General features: G+C 34.5%; 1 protein-coding gene across 2 annotated transcripts in view; it reads left to right on the forward strand.

Moving 5' to 3' along the window:
- Positions 1-16,288, forward strand: part of ATR (ATR serine/threonine kinase) — a 120,591-nt gene that overhangs the window by 37,874 nt on the left and 66,429 nt on the right. For both annotated transcript variants that reach the window (XM_070793712.1, XM_019961396.2), the window contains exons 17-22: positions 3,258-3,350; positions 5,043-5,173; positions 6,537-6,680; positions 8,824-8,917; positions 9,912-10,037; positions 15,574-15,780. In XM_070793712.1, coding sequence (XP_070649813.1) covers positions 3,258-3,350; positions 5,043-5,173; positions 6,537-6,680; positions 8,824-8,917; positions 9,912-10,037; positions 15,574-15,780 — 795 coding nt within the window. The remainder of the gene's footprint in view (positions 1-3,257; positions 3,351-5,042; positions 5,174-6,536; positions 6,681-8,823; positions 8,918-9,911; positions 10,038-15,573; positions 15,781-16,288) is intronic.

The following is a 16,288-nucleotide window of genomic DNA, read 5'->3' on the forward strand; positions in this document are numbered from 1 at the left end:
TACTTGGATTACTGTGATATTGAATGTTTTGCCTTGGAAATAAGCAGAGATAGGCAGGCAGAAAAGAACAGAGAATGGATCTGAGGATGAAGGAAATTGGCAAACCGAGACTGTCCAGCTTCCTCTTTGTCATCTATATTTGCCTGTCTTTTAAACATCTCAAACAAGTCCAAACATTACATTTCCATTCCCCAATGTTAGTCAGTCAGTCATGTCTGACTCTTTGTGACGCCATGGACTGTAGCCTGCCAAGCTCCTCTGTCCATCGAATTTTCCAGGCAAGAATAATGGAGTGGGTTGCCACTGGTTCCCTTATCCAGGGGATCTTCCCGACCCAGGGATTGAATCTGGATCTCCTGCCTTGCAGGCAGATTCTTTACCATCTGAGCCACTATGGAAGCCCAGATTATAAAAATCTTTATTTTCCTTCCCTAATCTGTTCCTCTCATAGTCTTTACTTCTCAGGAAATGATACCAATGTCTACAATATCTGTCCTCAGATATCAGTTCCTCAGATCAAAACCTGGAAGGCATTCATGAGCCCTCTATTTCCTATATCCTTAAAGTTAAGTATCAACAAGTCCTTTCAAGTCTGACCCCCAAGTCTGTCTTTCCTTATCTTCAGCCACCACCCTTATACAAGTGACCTCATCTTTCTCCAGGACAACTGTGATCACTTCCTAATTATTCTCTCTTTTTGCTCTTTCTTTCCTACATCTTTAATCAGTTACTTACACAGTATTTGAAGTACTCTTCTGACAGCTTAAACTCATTCCCTTGGTTAAATTTCTTCTGAGATTTTCATTAATCTATAAGGCTCTATGTGGTGCATACTTTTCTACCCTCACATATTGTGTAACTTTTATCTTCCTTTCTGCCTATGTTTCATATTGTTTGTATTTCTTAAAGATGTCAAGCTTTTTCTTCCTTCACAACCTTTACAGTAGATAGTCTCTTTACTTGAAATTTGCTCCTAGATGTTTCTCATTCTTTAGATCTCAGAGTTTCTTGGTCATCCCATCTAAATTCCCAGTCACTTCATCCCAGTTCTTCTCTCTCATGTGACCATGTCTGTTTCTTTATAGCACTTATTACACACTGTTTACATACTTATTAAATGTCATCTTCTTCTATCAGTCTCGCGTGTAAGCTAATAGGGAGAAAGTGACTCCTTATCTTGTACACTTGTACCTGGCAGAGTATTCTAGACATACATAATAAATATTTGGTGAATGGCAGATGAATGAAGTATTTGTCTAAGTGTAAGAGCTTTAAAATTAGAATGTTGACATAGATTATGTGAGTATCACCTGTATCAACTTTTCATTTAAGAATGAGCTAGAGCCTTGCAATTAGTGAATTATGACATGTTAAACTTGAGTCTTAATCCAAATTGGAAGTTTGTAAATTAAGTGCAGTTTTAGGCTTTGGTAAACAGATGATTCTCTGTACTCTGCAAGAGAAAAAAGTTTATCCCAACATCTAATCTGGAGAATGTGTTGGACACTAAGCTTCCTCTCTACAGTGAGCTAGTGTACACCTTTCTTACCTCCTCACCCAGCCTGGTAGCATGTGTGACCTAAAGATACTTGAATTAGGTACTTCAGTGTCAAACAATGCAACTTTTTCCTGGAGTTGGAAAATATTCTAATTGCTGCTTCTCCCCAGCTCCCCTCCTTATTTTTGGTCCCTTTTCTTGCCTATATAAGAAGTTTTTTTTTTTTAATCACAGCTTCATTGTGTTTATTGTGGAAGCTTAAACATGCACATTACTCATGTCCTTGTCCTAACTAATTTTGTTAAAGATTTTTTTTTTTTTTTTTTTAATTTTTGGCTCTGCTGGGTCTTTGTTGCTGTGCAGGCTTTTCTCTAGTTGTGGTGAGTGGAAGCTTTTCTTCGATGTGGTATGCTGGCCTCTCATCGCAGTGGCTTCTCTTGTTGCGGAGCACAGGCAGTCAGGATTCAGTAGTTACAGCACGTGGGCTCAGTAGTTGTTACTCCTGGGCTCTAGAGCACAGGCTCAGTAGTTGTGGTTCACAAGCCTAGTTGCTCCACAGCACGTGAGATTTTCCTGGACCAGGGATTGAATCCTTGTCACCTGTACTGACAGATGAATTCTTTACCACCGAGCCACCAGGGAAGCCCCCTATTGAAGGCTTTTATAGAGAGGAAAATTCTTCTTTGTGGTGTACTCACAGTCCCAGTTTGTAATAAGTCCCAGCTGTATTCTAAGTATTTAATACATATTATCTTATTTAATCTCTACAGCAGCTGTATGCAGTTGATACGTTCATTGTTCCCATCTTATAGACTCAGAAGAGCTGAGTAACTCATCCAACATCATAAACTAGGAAGTTTTAAAATTGGGATTTGGACCCAGGTTTGGCTGACTTAAAGTCCATACCCTGTCCTCTACTCCCCTCTTTCAAGAAAGAGTTAACCCTGTCAACTTCAGGAGACCCAAAATGCCATAATTAGTGATACCTAACTTGTAGCTGTTGATGCCTAAGGTTTGTAGCCCTTTTACTATTTCCTCAGGGGATATTGACTGCTGTGGCAGACTGTTATTCTGGGTGTGTGTGCATGCGTGCTAAGTTGCTTCAGTTGTGTCTGACTCTTTGTGACCCTTTGGACTGTAGTTCACCAGCCTCCTCTGCTGGGATTCTGCAGGCAAGAATACTGGAATGGGTTGCCATTTCCTCCTCCAGGGATCTTCCCGACCCAGGGATCGAGCCTGTATCTCTATGTCTCCTGCATTGGCAGGCAGGTTCTTTACCACTAGTGGCACCTGGGAAAAGCCCCTCTGGCAGAGTACCCGTTCCTTGTTCAAGTAACTTTTTTTTCCCACCTTAGCTCTACATGCTCTAAATAAGGACATTCACATGTCTTTTTCTATTCTTCTCCCTAAGATAAATATCCTCACCACTCTGGATCCTGACATGAGTCAGATCCTGAGGAGTCTATCATAGCTCAACTCTAGTTCAAAGGCTTATGATTTTCTCACGGTACAGAACTATTTAATCATATATTATCTCATATATTATCATAATAATAATGACTCAGTTTTATTAATTTTTAAAGTATTACATGTGAAAAGATATGCTTTGGGAGAAATGTAATTCTGCAACTGGTTATTTCCAGTATTCTAACGTAGTTAGATAAAACAGAAATGATATTAAGTAAATGGTTGACTTATGAAATTTGGTCTGTATGAAACTATGTAATACCTTTTTTATGTGTTGGTTTTTTCCCCTTAGGCTGATTATTTGCAACCCAAGTTGTTGGGCATTTTGGCTTTTTTCAATATGCAGTTACTAAGCTCCAGTGTTGGCATTGAAGATAAGAAAATGGTAGGTGATGATAGTTGGTTACAAAGGACCAGAACAGAATTCATATAGAATATGGAGGAGACATCTGCTTCTAGCTGCAAACATTCAAAGAAAAAAAATGATCAAACATGATATTCTGTATTCCTGAACAACTCACATATGCTTTTGAGGACTCTGAAAAGAAAATGTTATCATTTACTGTTCTTTTGTTTATAAGGGACAGAAAACTCACCCAAAGTGGCTTGAAGGAATTTGTTGTCTAGGTAACTAAAAATATAAAGATAATACATAGCTTCTGGTATAACTTGATTTTGGATATTGTATTCTCAGAATTAATCACTTAGCTCAGATTTCCTTGGATTAGCTCTAACTTAAGTGCCAGGTGATGGACCCAGCAGCTTCAGGCTCACATCATCACAACATGTAGGTCGATGGGAAAAAAAGAGACCAGCACTCCCTGACAGAGGAAACAAAAGTTGCATTTTTAAATTCATTAACCCAAATTGGTCTCATGTGAGTCATGTCCCATGGTGTTTTTGAATACCAAAAGTGTGATGCTGGGAGGGACTGGGGGCAGGAGGAGAAGGGGACGACAGAGGATGAGATGGCTGGATGGCATCACTGACTCGATGGACGTGAGTCTGAGTGAACTCCGGGAGTTGGTGATGGACAGGGAGGCCTGGCGTGCTGGGATTCATGGGGTCACAAAGAGTTGGACACAACTGAGTGACTGATCTGATCTGATCTGATAGAAAGTAAAGTAACTTCTGTATTTGTCTGTATATATTTAAACACATTTGGCACAGTGTAGTTTCATTATGATTGCAAACAAATTGAAATTTTTGCCTGTAGTTTGGGATAGTATTTTAGATACTGATTAAATTTTCCTTTTTATTGCTTCCCACTCTGCAGTCAGTAAAATTATAATAAAAACCCATTAATAGATGCTTTTTTTTCAATCTGTACTCCACTTTCTTAATGACCTTAAAGAGCTAGGAAAGACGGGGTACAATATTAATCTATAAAAATTTCAGCAACAAATACTTGTTCTTTTGGTGTCAACTGGTGAATTTAATCCCCAAAATGACTTCTGTCTATGTAAAATCTTTCTTATTGTTATCCCAAGTGAAAGGATAACCTCAAATCTAAGAAAACTAGAGTTTGTTTGTTTAAAACATAAAGAGCTTTCGTGTTTTTCCACAGAATTAAGGTTGACCAGAGAGTTTCTTTACCCATTCATTGGAATCTGAAGCTTTTCATACAAGTCTGATTCTGTGTTCCACACAATAAAATGTGTGTACTATTTTCTGAGTATGTCATTAGTTACCTGTTTTACTAAATTAGAGCATTTGAATTTAGTACCATTAGGACATAAATGCATGTGTTACATAGCTGTTCAGGATATATATGAAGAAGTTTAAAAAATAGGTATTATGGTTTTAATAAATTTGAAAATTACTGCTTAAGAAGACCACAAGGACCAAAATAACAAATCACTTTCAAAAGCAGGAAAAAAAAGGAACCCAACTGGTATTTTTTCAAATTATAATTCTTACATAAGCACTTGAACAAAATAAACTACTGCCATTAGGCTTTGTGTTGTCAGAGAATAGATATACACTGAGATTAGGATGGAAAGCACTTGTCCTTAGGGCTCATCTGCTCCTGCCAGCTTGTTTATGGCTTTATTTTGAAGCCCTACTTACTTTTCAGGCCTTGAACAGTTTAATGTCTTTGATGAAATTGATGGGACCCAAACATGTCAGTTCTGTGAGGGTGAAGATGATGACCACGCTGAGAACTGGCCTTCGATTCAAGGATGATTTTCCTGAATTGTGTTGCAGGTAAATGATGACCTGAGTTCATTAGATATTTTGCATCTTCCAGTAACACTAACTTGAATTCTTATCACTTTGAGGGAAATTGGGTTCAAACCAGATGTAATATAGAGAGGCATTTGCACTGAAAAGAGAATGTGTTTACTTCTTTTAAAACATTTTGCTGTGAAATCGTTTAATATCCTGAGAAATAGAATAATATAACGAACCCCTGCATACTCACTTCCCAACCTCAGTTTAGCAACCTTGTTAATCTTATTTTATTTAACCCTTCTACTTCTAGTTATTGTTACTTAGAATGTTTTAAAGAAAACCCAATATCGTATCATTTTATTTCTAAAATCTTAGATGTATCTAATGGATAAGGACATCTTAAAAATATGTAACCATCATAAATTATTATACTTAGCAGAATTAATAAGAATTTCCTTAATATATTCTAAAATTCAGATTTCTCCAATTGTCTCAGAGATGTTTTCCCCAAAGATGTTGACTTGTTTGAATTAAAATCCAAATAAAATGTCACATATTTGATTGTATGGCCCCCTAAGTAAGCCCTATAAATAGATTAATCCCTTAAACACCCTCTCCACATTTCTTTTCAGCCATTGAGATTTTGGCACGTAGGATTTGGCTGATTGCTAATTTCGGTTAATTTCAGTATTACTACTAACAATAAAACTCCTGAATGCAGTTTAAGCTTTTTAAAGTTTCTTTTTGTTCTTGACTAAATTTTATTGGAGATGTACAGTAAGAATAATGTTTTACTATATTCAAAATTCTGTGATAAATTATAATGGAAAAGAATAAGAAAGATAATTTTTTAAGAAAGAATAATATGTTTTAAAGTCAGGTAAAATAATTTTTTCCTGTGTGCCTGTGCCATCTATTTGGTATTGTGAGGTTCAGTTGTTTCAGTTTGCTTAATATTTTTAGAGATTGATTTTCCATCTATTTTATTTAATTTAAAAATCATATAAAACATTTACTTTGTCCGAAATTCAAATTTGTGTAATAAGTTACACTCAAAGAACCTAGCTGTCATTCCTAAATTGCTAAAAATAGATGTATCTAATTTTATTTTGTGTAGTCCCCTTTCTAAAAGTATAAGCAGATGCATACACACTCACAGATGCTTTTTTTTTTCATATTAATCCTGCCCCCAAAGGTAGCATATTATAAGCTTTGTTTTTCATCTTGCTTTTTTTGACTTAGTGTATTATAGAGGTCACTTGATTTGAGTATACTGACTGATCTTTATTACATTTTTACAGCTGCCTTATATTCTTATTGTTTGCATTTATCATTGTTTGTTCAGCTAATAATTAACTGATGTGACTTTTAACTTTTTTTTTTTTTTTCCTCATAGAGCTTGGGACTGCTTTGTTCGTTGCCTGGATCATGCTTATCTAGGTTCCCTTCTCAGTCATGTAATAGTAGCTTTGTTACCACTCATACATATCCAGCCTAAAGAAACTGCAGCTATATTTCACTACCTCATAATTGAAAACAGGTATTGTAAATGAAATAGAGATAGCAGCTTTTTATTACTGCATTTTTGTATCAAGGTATTAGGATTACTGTGGGTAAACTGTTCACATTCTTTTTAATTTAGAGTCCATTAATAAATAGAAGTAATTGACATGTTTAAAGTCAATACATATCAAACTGATATGACATGGCTTTCAGTTGTGACATGGCTTTTATTGTAATTGTATTTTAAACTTAGATCAATAGCTCAAAATTATTTTTCATCAGTTTTGAAAGAGGTGAGGCTCAATTTATCTTTCTTCTTACAGTTAAAAGGCAGACAGTTGAATGCATGAAAAAGGTTAGGAGGGCTAATCACATAGTTTCTACAGCTTGCCTTATTTTAAACCCTTATTCATTGCAATAACCCTTTAACCAGCCTCCCTTCCTTTAAGTTTTTATTATGTTTCTTCGTATTGTTCATGTTTTAAAGCATCTCTATCTTTATCATTCCAGCATGGGGAGACATTCTGTGATTCTCCATTTCTGAATTCCAAATTGTTTATCTGGATATTTAAAGCTTTCTAAAATCTGGCCACATCTTATTTCTTAAAATTCTTTGCCAAGATTTCTCAAAGCAGATACCAGGCTGTAGTCAATCCACATTGCTAATGCAAGAATATGTATTATTCCTTTCCATTTTTATTTTTCTCTCACGCTGCTTTTTAGTTTGGAATGTTTTTCTGTACACCTGTTTTTGTTTTTGTTTTTCATTTTTGTACATACTGTTGTATATCAGCGTTCCTTTGCTTCTGAAAAATTAGAATTTAAGTACTATTTACTTACTTATCCATATGCTATTACAATTCCATTAGTCATTTTCAGGAACTATCCAATCAAGGAGTAAATAAAGAATAAAAAGTTAATGGAGTTTTTTCCAATTAAAATACTTTTATTTTTGGTATTCTGAACAACATTATCACTGATCTAGATCACTTTTCAAATAGCTTTTGGATTGTTATACAAATAGTAGAACAACATTATCACTGATCTAGATCACTTTTCAAATAGCTTTTGGATTGTTATACAAATAGTTTATCTGTGCTGTTTATTATAGAGGAATCATTTCTCTACCTTTTCATATAATGAAACAATTCTCTTTCACTCTACTAGAGAGAAGACTTTAAGCTCTCTGAGTAGAACATTATCACCGATCTAGATCACTTTTCAAATAGCTTTTGGATTGTTATACAAATAGTTTATCTGTGCTGTTTATTATAGAGGAATCATTTCTCTACCTTTTCATATAATGAAACAATTCTCTTTCACTCTACTAGAGAGAAGACTTTAAGCTCTCTGAGTGAAGGAATTATTGAAGTTTTCTTGGTTGTTATAGCCCCAGTTTCTAGGAAATAGTAGCACATAGGAGTTACTTAATACCTGTGTGTTGCATGAGTTAGTAAAGATAGAATTTAGAAACCCTTTTATTTGGACCTAGAAATATTAGGGCTTTATATTTGAAGCATGTTAAAAATTGTAACCTCCAGTAAGAATTACTTATGTATTTTTCTCTAATATATCTTTGTGAGAATTTGTATTTTGGGGTTGAGTTTCTATTGCTGCATTATAAACCACTTCAAAACCTAGTACTCATAGTTTTGCAGTCTGGGCTGGGTTCAGCTGGTCAGTTCCTTGGCTGTTCTTACCAGTGGTCATTGCAGTCAGCCAGTAGGTAGACTTGACTGGACTTCTCCCTCTTTCCATTTAGTCTCAGAGCTTCTTACTCTCTCCATGTTGCTTGTCCCTGATGGTGACCAGACTTCTTACATGGTGACTCAGGACTCTCATGAGAACAAAACCAGGAGCTGCCAGACCTTTTTAACACTTAGGCCCAAAGTCAGTTCAGCATCTCCTCTGCCACATTCTAATTTTTAAAACAAATCACACACCTAGCTCAAATTGAAGCTGAAGTGACGCTACATGGGCAGACTGCTACCGGGTGATTTTCTCAGATTTGATTATTTGCCAGTATTGACTGAGCATCCTAGACATGTCAACAATCAGCTAGCACTTTTAAGTGTGAATTAAGTTGGCCTTAGTTTCAACCACTGCTTTGTATGTTGTTTTTTTTTTTTTTTAGTGTTCATATTTGGTAAATAATTCTTTTTCTTTCAACTGATTGTTAGGGATGCTGTGCAAGATTTTCTTCATGAAATATATTTTTTACCTGATCATCAAGAATTAAAAAAGATAAAAGCGGTTCTACAGGAATATAGAAAGGTATTCAATTTTTTATGTGTGGTTTAGGAGATCGTTCATACAAAATTATTTCCAAGTGCTAAAACACTGAATAGAGATTCTTTAGAATGATGTCTGGGGATATTATAGTCATATTGTGATGCCTAATTTATGATGACTGTATAATCCTATCTTGAGTCTGATTTTTAGAAGGAAGTTTTAGCATCTGGATCAAACATGTAACATAGAATTAGATAGAACAGAGAGCAAAGGATACAGTTTTTGTGCCATCCCTACCCAGATCAATATGTTCTTACTTACAGTCCCTAAAAGAAGTGACCATAGCTGCATACTCTGAGTAAAGGAAAAAAAATGCTGTGGGAAGATTCCAATTACTTTGTGCTATAAACCATGGTATAGATATGTCAGGTCTGACTAATTCTGAGCTTTAGAAGGAGAATCATCTGTCATTCCAACATCTGGAAATTCAGTGAACTCTCTGAAATTTAAAAAAGATTGTTGGTGATTTTAATTTAGGGCAGAAAGTGGGATACCTGAGCATGGGTCAGAGTAGAAAATGTATTTACTACAGATCCCAAGATTGATTCTGAAGACTTTATATGCTTTTTTACTGGGTAAATCATCAGTCATAAGAAAGTAAGTAGTCAAAATAAGGAGTGAGTTATCTGCATAATCTGTAGACCTTTATCAAGGCTTTTATGTAGCCCTTTTTAAATTAAGGGAAACTTGTATTTCTTACCAAGAAGGATTTATTTTGGATAAGTAAATTATTATTTAGTTGATATAAAATTTTTCTCTAAAACTAAAAATTTTGGAAGAAAATCCCTTTCTTTGAGAATTACTGAAAATTTATATGCTATACAAAAGAAGAGATAGAAATTACTCTTTAAAACTGCATTCAATTGAGGTACCGTTTAACTACTTTGATGGTAATGGTGTAGGAAATCCAGTCCTACTGAAATGGTTCCTGATGTGATTAACTGATAAGGTGTATCTCTCTGTGGTCTTTTTATAGGAGACCTCTGAGAGTACTGATCTTCAGACAACTCTTCAGCTATCCATGAAAGCAATTCAGCATGAAAATGTAGATGTCCGTATTCATGCTCTTACGAGCTTGAAGGAAACCTTGTATAAAAATCAGGTATGAAAAGTGAAAGTGTCAGTTGCTCAGTTGTATCCAACTCTTTGCAATCCCATGGACTATAGCCCACCAGGCTTCTCTGTCCTTGGGATTCTCCAGAATCCCAAGAATACTGGAGTGGGTACCCTTTGCCTTCTCCAGAGAATCTTCCCTACCCCAGGATCAAGCCCAAGTCTCCTGCATTGCAGGCAGATTCTTTACAGGTTAAGCCACCAGGGAAGCCTAAGATATAATTAAAGAGCTACAGGAAAGAAAGGGTGGATTTCAAGAAAAGATGACAATAGGCATATTTGCTTGAGATTCAGTAAGTTCAATGAAAAAAAGTGATTTTTATTTTAACAATAAAATCAGTAAATTCATGAGATGCCCTTTAAGGCTGAAGAGGTTTGCATATTTTTTTCTTGTTTTTTTTGAAGGATCATGATTTGGCAGTTATATTTTAGGTTATTGCATCTTCCTAAGGAAGGATGTATGCAGTTTATATGAGTCTTCTCATGTAATTTTCTGTAGGTATCTTTCATGTAAAATTTCAATAATTTTGCCATTTTTCATTTTGATGGAATTAATTGTTAGTTTTAATAAAGCTAAATTTTAAGTTTTTATGAGGCCAGTAAACTTTATTCTTTTCCTTGTAAACATAATATAGGTTATCCCGAACTTTGGTGAGAGTGAGAATTGGTATTTAAAATACCAGATCACTATAAATCTATAAAATGGAAAAAAATTGTTAATGAAGTTTTCATTTTTGCATATCAAGAACTCATATGATAAGATGTGAGAGCCTAAGACCCTCAGGAGTTAGTGGATTGCAAACTGGGTTGTATTTGTTTTCATGATAGAAAGAAGCATTTTCTTAGGATAAATGATATACATGATGGTAGCAAGTACATTCTGGGTCAGTAAGCTTGTAAACCCAAAGTGGGAAGTAGCCAGTGTGGACATGATGCTACCACATGGAGGAGCCTTGAATCTCTTTGAGTGTAGATATTACGCTCTCCTATCTGTAAATCTGCATTATCAGTAGAAAATATAATCAGCACACTGCCCCAAAACATCTAGGACAAACAAGAAAAATGATCTCTTTTCCAACTGTGGCAAGCAGATAACATCATCTAAGATATCACAAGCTATCTGGCATGCCCCCCTCCCCCAAAAAAGAGGAATTGAATGAAGAATTTAAAAAGAGAAATGGACAAAAAAGCAAGGTATGAAACAAGAGGTGACTGAACTGAAGAAAGAAATTGAAGAAATGAAGGTTAAATTATAAGGAGCATACAGGAGGAATATATATGACTAAAACTTTAGGAAGGAGCATTGAAGAAAGGCAGGAGAATAATCAAGAGAACGAAAATGAGATTAGAGAAAGGAGTACAGAGGATCAAAGAAGCAGGTGAAATGGAAACTCGGCAAAGATTTCACATTAAAATGAAGTTTGTAAAGAAGGAAAATAAAACAATGGTTCTAATATTTAAAGCTATAATCCAAGTAATTTTTCTCTAAATGAAAGACCTAAGTCTGTATATTGAAAGGACCCATTGTGTACCTGTAAAAATTGACCCCAGCATAGTCAACTCTGAGACTTATCTTAGACTTTAATAATAAGAAATCTTCAGGACCTACAGGTAAAAAAATATTCTTAAAAAATCACTTAAAAGGGCAAGAAAAGAAAATTAGTATCATTATTCTCAACAGTAATATACAGAATAGACCTAGAGGATAGCAGCATTTTAAAAAATGTAAAGGACATAAAGAATAAGGCAAGCTGTCCTTAGAATATCATGGATAATAAACAGAGTTTTAACATATAAGAACTGAAGAAATACAAGTTTCACAAGCAAGCCCTTCCTAAGAGATACGCTAGAGAATGGCTTCATTCAATGAAGTAATGACTGGGGAGACTTTGTCAAAAGAACTGATGGTTACTAGTTATATATTTAACAACAGTGGGGACAACTTCAGGAGAATTCTATGTAAATGCTATAGATTTTAATAAGATAGAAAGAATGCATTTTTTTTAAAATGAGAGAAGAAGAGACTAAGATATGAGTAAAATGAGCTTAGTCCTTATTGTGTAGGCAATAACTGGGAGTCAAAATATACTATTTAAAACTGGCAAACTGGTTAAAGAAGATTAAATAAAGATACTTTTTTATTAATATAAAGGATACCTCTAGGACCTTTTTATTTATATAAAGGATACCTCTATATAAAGGATAACTCTAGAACAAAAGTATACATTTTCTTCTGTACCAAAAGAAATTAAATTTTAGGAGCTAGTTATAATACATGCAGTATTATCATTTTAAAAGGCATGGGATTCTCCAGGCAAGAATACTGGAGTGGATTGCCATTGCCTTCTCCGAGTGATCTTCCTGACCCAGGGATTAAACCTGGGTCTCCTGTATTGCAGGCTGGTTCTTTACCATCTGAGCCACCAGGGAAACCTATGTATATAAAGGATACCTGTAGAACAAAAAGTATAAGTTTTATTCTGTACCAAAATAAATTAACTCTTAGGAACTGATTATAATATATATAGTATGACTGAGCGACTGATCTGATTCTGATCTGATTATAATTTTAAAAAGCTGATAGAATTGAGGCCCAACATATCAATCATATTAATAAATGTGAAAAGACTTTAACAGAAAAAAAATTACAAATTGTTTTACAAAGCAGAGAACAATTCTGTAATACATACATATAAAATAAATTATTTAGAAAGGCTAAAAGTAAAGGAAGGAGCAAATTTATGACAGATTAATTGAAATAAGAAAGCAGGAATTCTGATTCTGCCACTAGACAAAGTAGAATAAAAACCAAAAAGTATCAAATGTGACAAAAAGAGGGCACTTTATAGTGCTAAACGCTGTAATTCACAAAGATACAAGAGAAGATACAGAACTTACAAAGAAGATACATTATGGATGTATATACTTCTGAGGAACTAAACTCCTAGAGATAGGAGACAGATTAGTGGTTGCCTGGGGCTCAGAGACTTGGGGAAAATGATGAGGGAACTAATAATAGAATTAAACAGAAAATATAATACCGTTGTTTTCATAAATGCTGAAATAGCCTTTGACAAACTATAACATCCATTTCAGATAAAAGCACTCAAGAAAATAGAAATCGATGGATAATACTTTGATAAATCATAAATGTATACATATACATACATGTGTATATGTATACTACATACACGTGCACACACACATGCATGCTTCATGTGGAGATAAGACACCTTCCCACTAAAACTCATCTCCACTTGCTCATTATCTCCACTGCAATTTAATATTCAGTTGGAAGTATTGGCCAATGAACTTAGATTAGAGAAAACCATCAGAGGCATAAGATTTGGAAAAGACATTATAATAGGCCTATTTACAGATGACATGTAATATACTTGAAAAACTATAGAAACTATCAATAAACTAATTCAGACACAAACAGATTCAGTAAAGAGAATATAAAAATCATAATCTTCATATAACTAGCAGTAACCAGGTAGAAGACTTGTTGGAAAACCCAATTTGTAGTAGTAACAGAAAGAGATAATATACTTAGGAATAAGTGTAACAAGAAATGTATAAATCAGTAAGGAAAACTTTGAAACACTACTGATAGACACAAAAATATAATTGATTTAAACAGAAACACCCCTTACTTATTAAGTTGGCTCAATATTATGAAGATTTTAGTTCTCCCTAGTATAATATATAAAGTTAATGCCATCCCAAAGATGCCAAGTTTTTTTTTTTTAGCTAGAAACTTCATACTAATGTTCAGACAGAAGAACAAACATGTAAAAATAGCTAGGAAAAATCTAGGGGAAAAAAAAGCAACTATGAGTGTTCAGTAGCCCTCCCAAACATTAATATATTCTATGTAGTATACCCTATAGCCTCTATAATTATTATAAAAGTGTGATACTGGTACATGAATAAACAAACCAGTGGGAAGAAATAGAAAGTCCAAAAATAGACTCAAGCACATATGGACATTTATGATATAAAAATAACATTTCAAATAATTAGAGCAAACATGGATTTGTTTTTTGACAACTGGTTAGGCATTTGGAAGAGGATAAAATTGGATTCATACGTTAAAAACACTTTCTAAATAGATGCATTGAACACATAATTCTTTTGGAATTGGATATTTTTTGTTGAAAATACAAACCCAGTTTATGTAACCTAGAAGTAAAAACATTTTTAAGTAAGTGATTTCACTCAGTTGTGTCCAACTCTTTGCGACCCCATGGACAGTAGCCTGCACCAGGTTCCTCCGTCCATGGGATTTTCTAGGCAAGAGTACTGGAGTGGGTTGCCATTTCCTTCTCCAGGGAATCTTCCCAACCCAGGGATCAAACCCAGGTGTCCTGCATTGTAGACAGACGCTTTACCGTCTGAGCCACCAGGAAAGTCTGAACTTATTAAATAAGTATATTTTAAAATTATCTTTCTTTTAGTGTCTCATTTATATATTTAGTATGAATTGCATTTATCTTTTACAACTAAAATATTCTTTTCCTTATTATCTAATTTTAGCAAGGTAAAAAATGCCTATAATTTTATTAGTTTTGCTGTTTATTGTTTCCTAGTTCATCTCTTTTAAGTATTTATGCCTGAATTAACCTATAATGTTAATTTAAGTGAACTATTATTAAAGATTCTAGATGAGATAAAGTTGTCTTTTTATTTTTCTTTCGAAATATATTACACTAATTTGAATCACAGTTTTAACATGGAGTTTGAAGTGCTTGTATGTGCCTTTTGCTAGCAGGAAAATTATGTATGAAGTAGTTCTAAAATGGTTAAAAAGATACAATACAATAAATCTTACCTGGCCTGAAAGTAGTCACTTCTTATCCCTAAGTTTTTTATTACAGCATCCTCAGGAGATGGTTTAATAAAGATTATTTGAACCAACATATTTTTTTCATGAAGCCTACCTCTTTTTCCTGTGTCCTTTTTAAAAAATTCATCCCCATCGAATTCTTTTCCTGTATCTTTTTCTCCTGTACTTGCTTTTTATACTTTTCAGTTTTCTTATTTGAACTAATAACTCTTCCTTCTTGAATTATTTACTGAAATACCTATTACGCTTGAAAAATACTCTGGTCTCTTTTTCATCTTTTTCACTACTTCTTTACCTTGTACATATATTTGTTAATGCACATATTGTATGATATTTTAATTGTTTGTTTGTATGTCTATTTTCCCTTTAGATTGTGAACTCATTGGGATAAGACCATGTCTTACTTCTGTATACTGATGTAATAATACTAAGTCCCTATTTATTTAGTGGATTAATAATAAAAACTCTTAAACACAATTATGATTCTAATCCTACAGAACATATTGTGAATTATATTATGTGAACTCAGCAAAAACTCAGTGAGAAGACTGCAGAACAAGAGTTTAATTTTGTCAATATTTATCAGATATTCCTTAATGTTTTTAAGCTTTCTAGTTAGGAAAGTATATTAGTTTGTAGAAGTTACATATAAACTTTCTTTCTACTTTTATTTTAGGAAAAACTGATCAGATATGCAACAGATAGTGAAACCGTGGAACCTGTTATCTCACAGTTGGTGACAGTGCTCTTGAAAGGTTGCCAAGATGCAAACTCTCAAGCTCGGTTGCTCTGTGGAGAATGTTTAGGGGAATTGGGGGCAATAGACCCAGGTCGACTAGATTTCTCAACCACTGACACCCAAGGAAAAGATTTTACATTTGTGGTAAGTTATGATAATTTGGAATGACAAGAAGAGTTCTCTCTCCTAATGGGATTTCTACAAGAAATCTGTAGAAATGGAATTTCCATTTACAAGAAACTATTCAGTTTGTCCTTCAATTCAGTTCAGTCACTCAGTTGTGTACAACTTCTGCGACTCCATGGACTGCATCATGCCAGGCCTCCTGTCCATCACCAACTCCCAGAGCTTATTCAAATTCATGTCCATTGATTCGATGATGCCAACCATCTAATCCTCTGTCATCCCCTTTTCCTCCCGCCTTCAGTATTTCCCAGCATCAGGGTCTTTTCAAATGAGTCAGCTCTTCACACCAGGTGGCCAAAGTATTGAAGTTTCAGCTTCAACATCAGTCCTTCCAAAGAATATTCAGAATTGATTTCCTTTAAGATGGACTGGTTGGATCTCCTTGCAGTTCAAGGGACTCTCAAGAGTCTTCTCCAACACCACAGTTCAAAAGCATCAATTCTTCGGCGCTCAGCTTTCATTATAG

Source organism: Bos indicus, chromosome 1 (genome assembly GCF_029378745.1).
Source record: "Bos indicus isolate NIAB-ARS_2022 breed Sahiwal x Tharparkar chromosome 1, NIAB-ARS_B.indTharparkar_mat_pri_1.0, whole genome shotgun sequence".
Lineage (NCBI taxonomy): Eukaryota > Metazoa > Chordata > Mammalia > Artiodactyla > Bovidae > Bos > Bos indicus.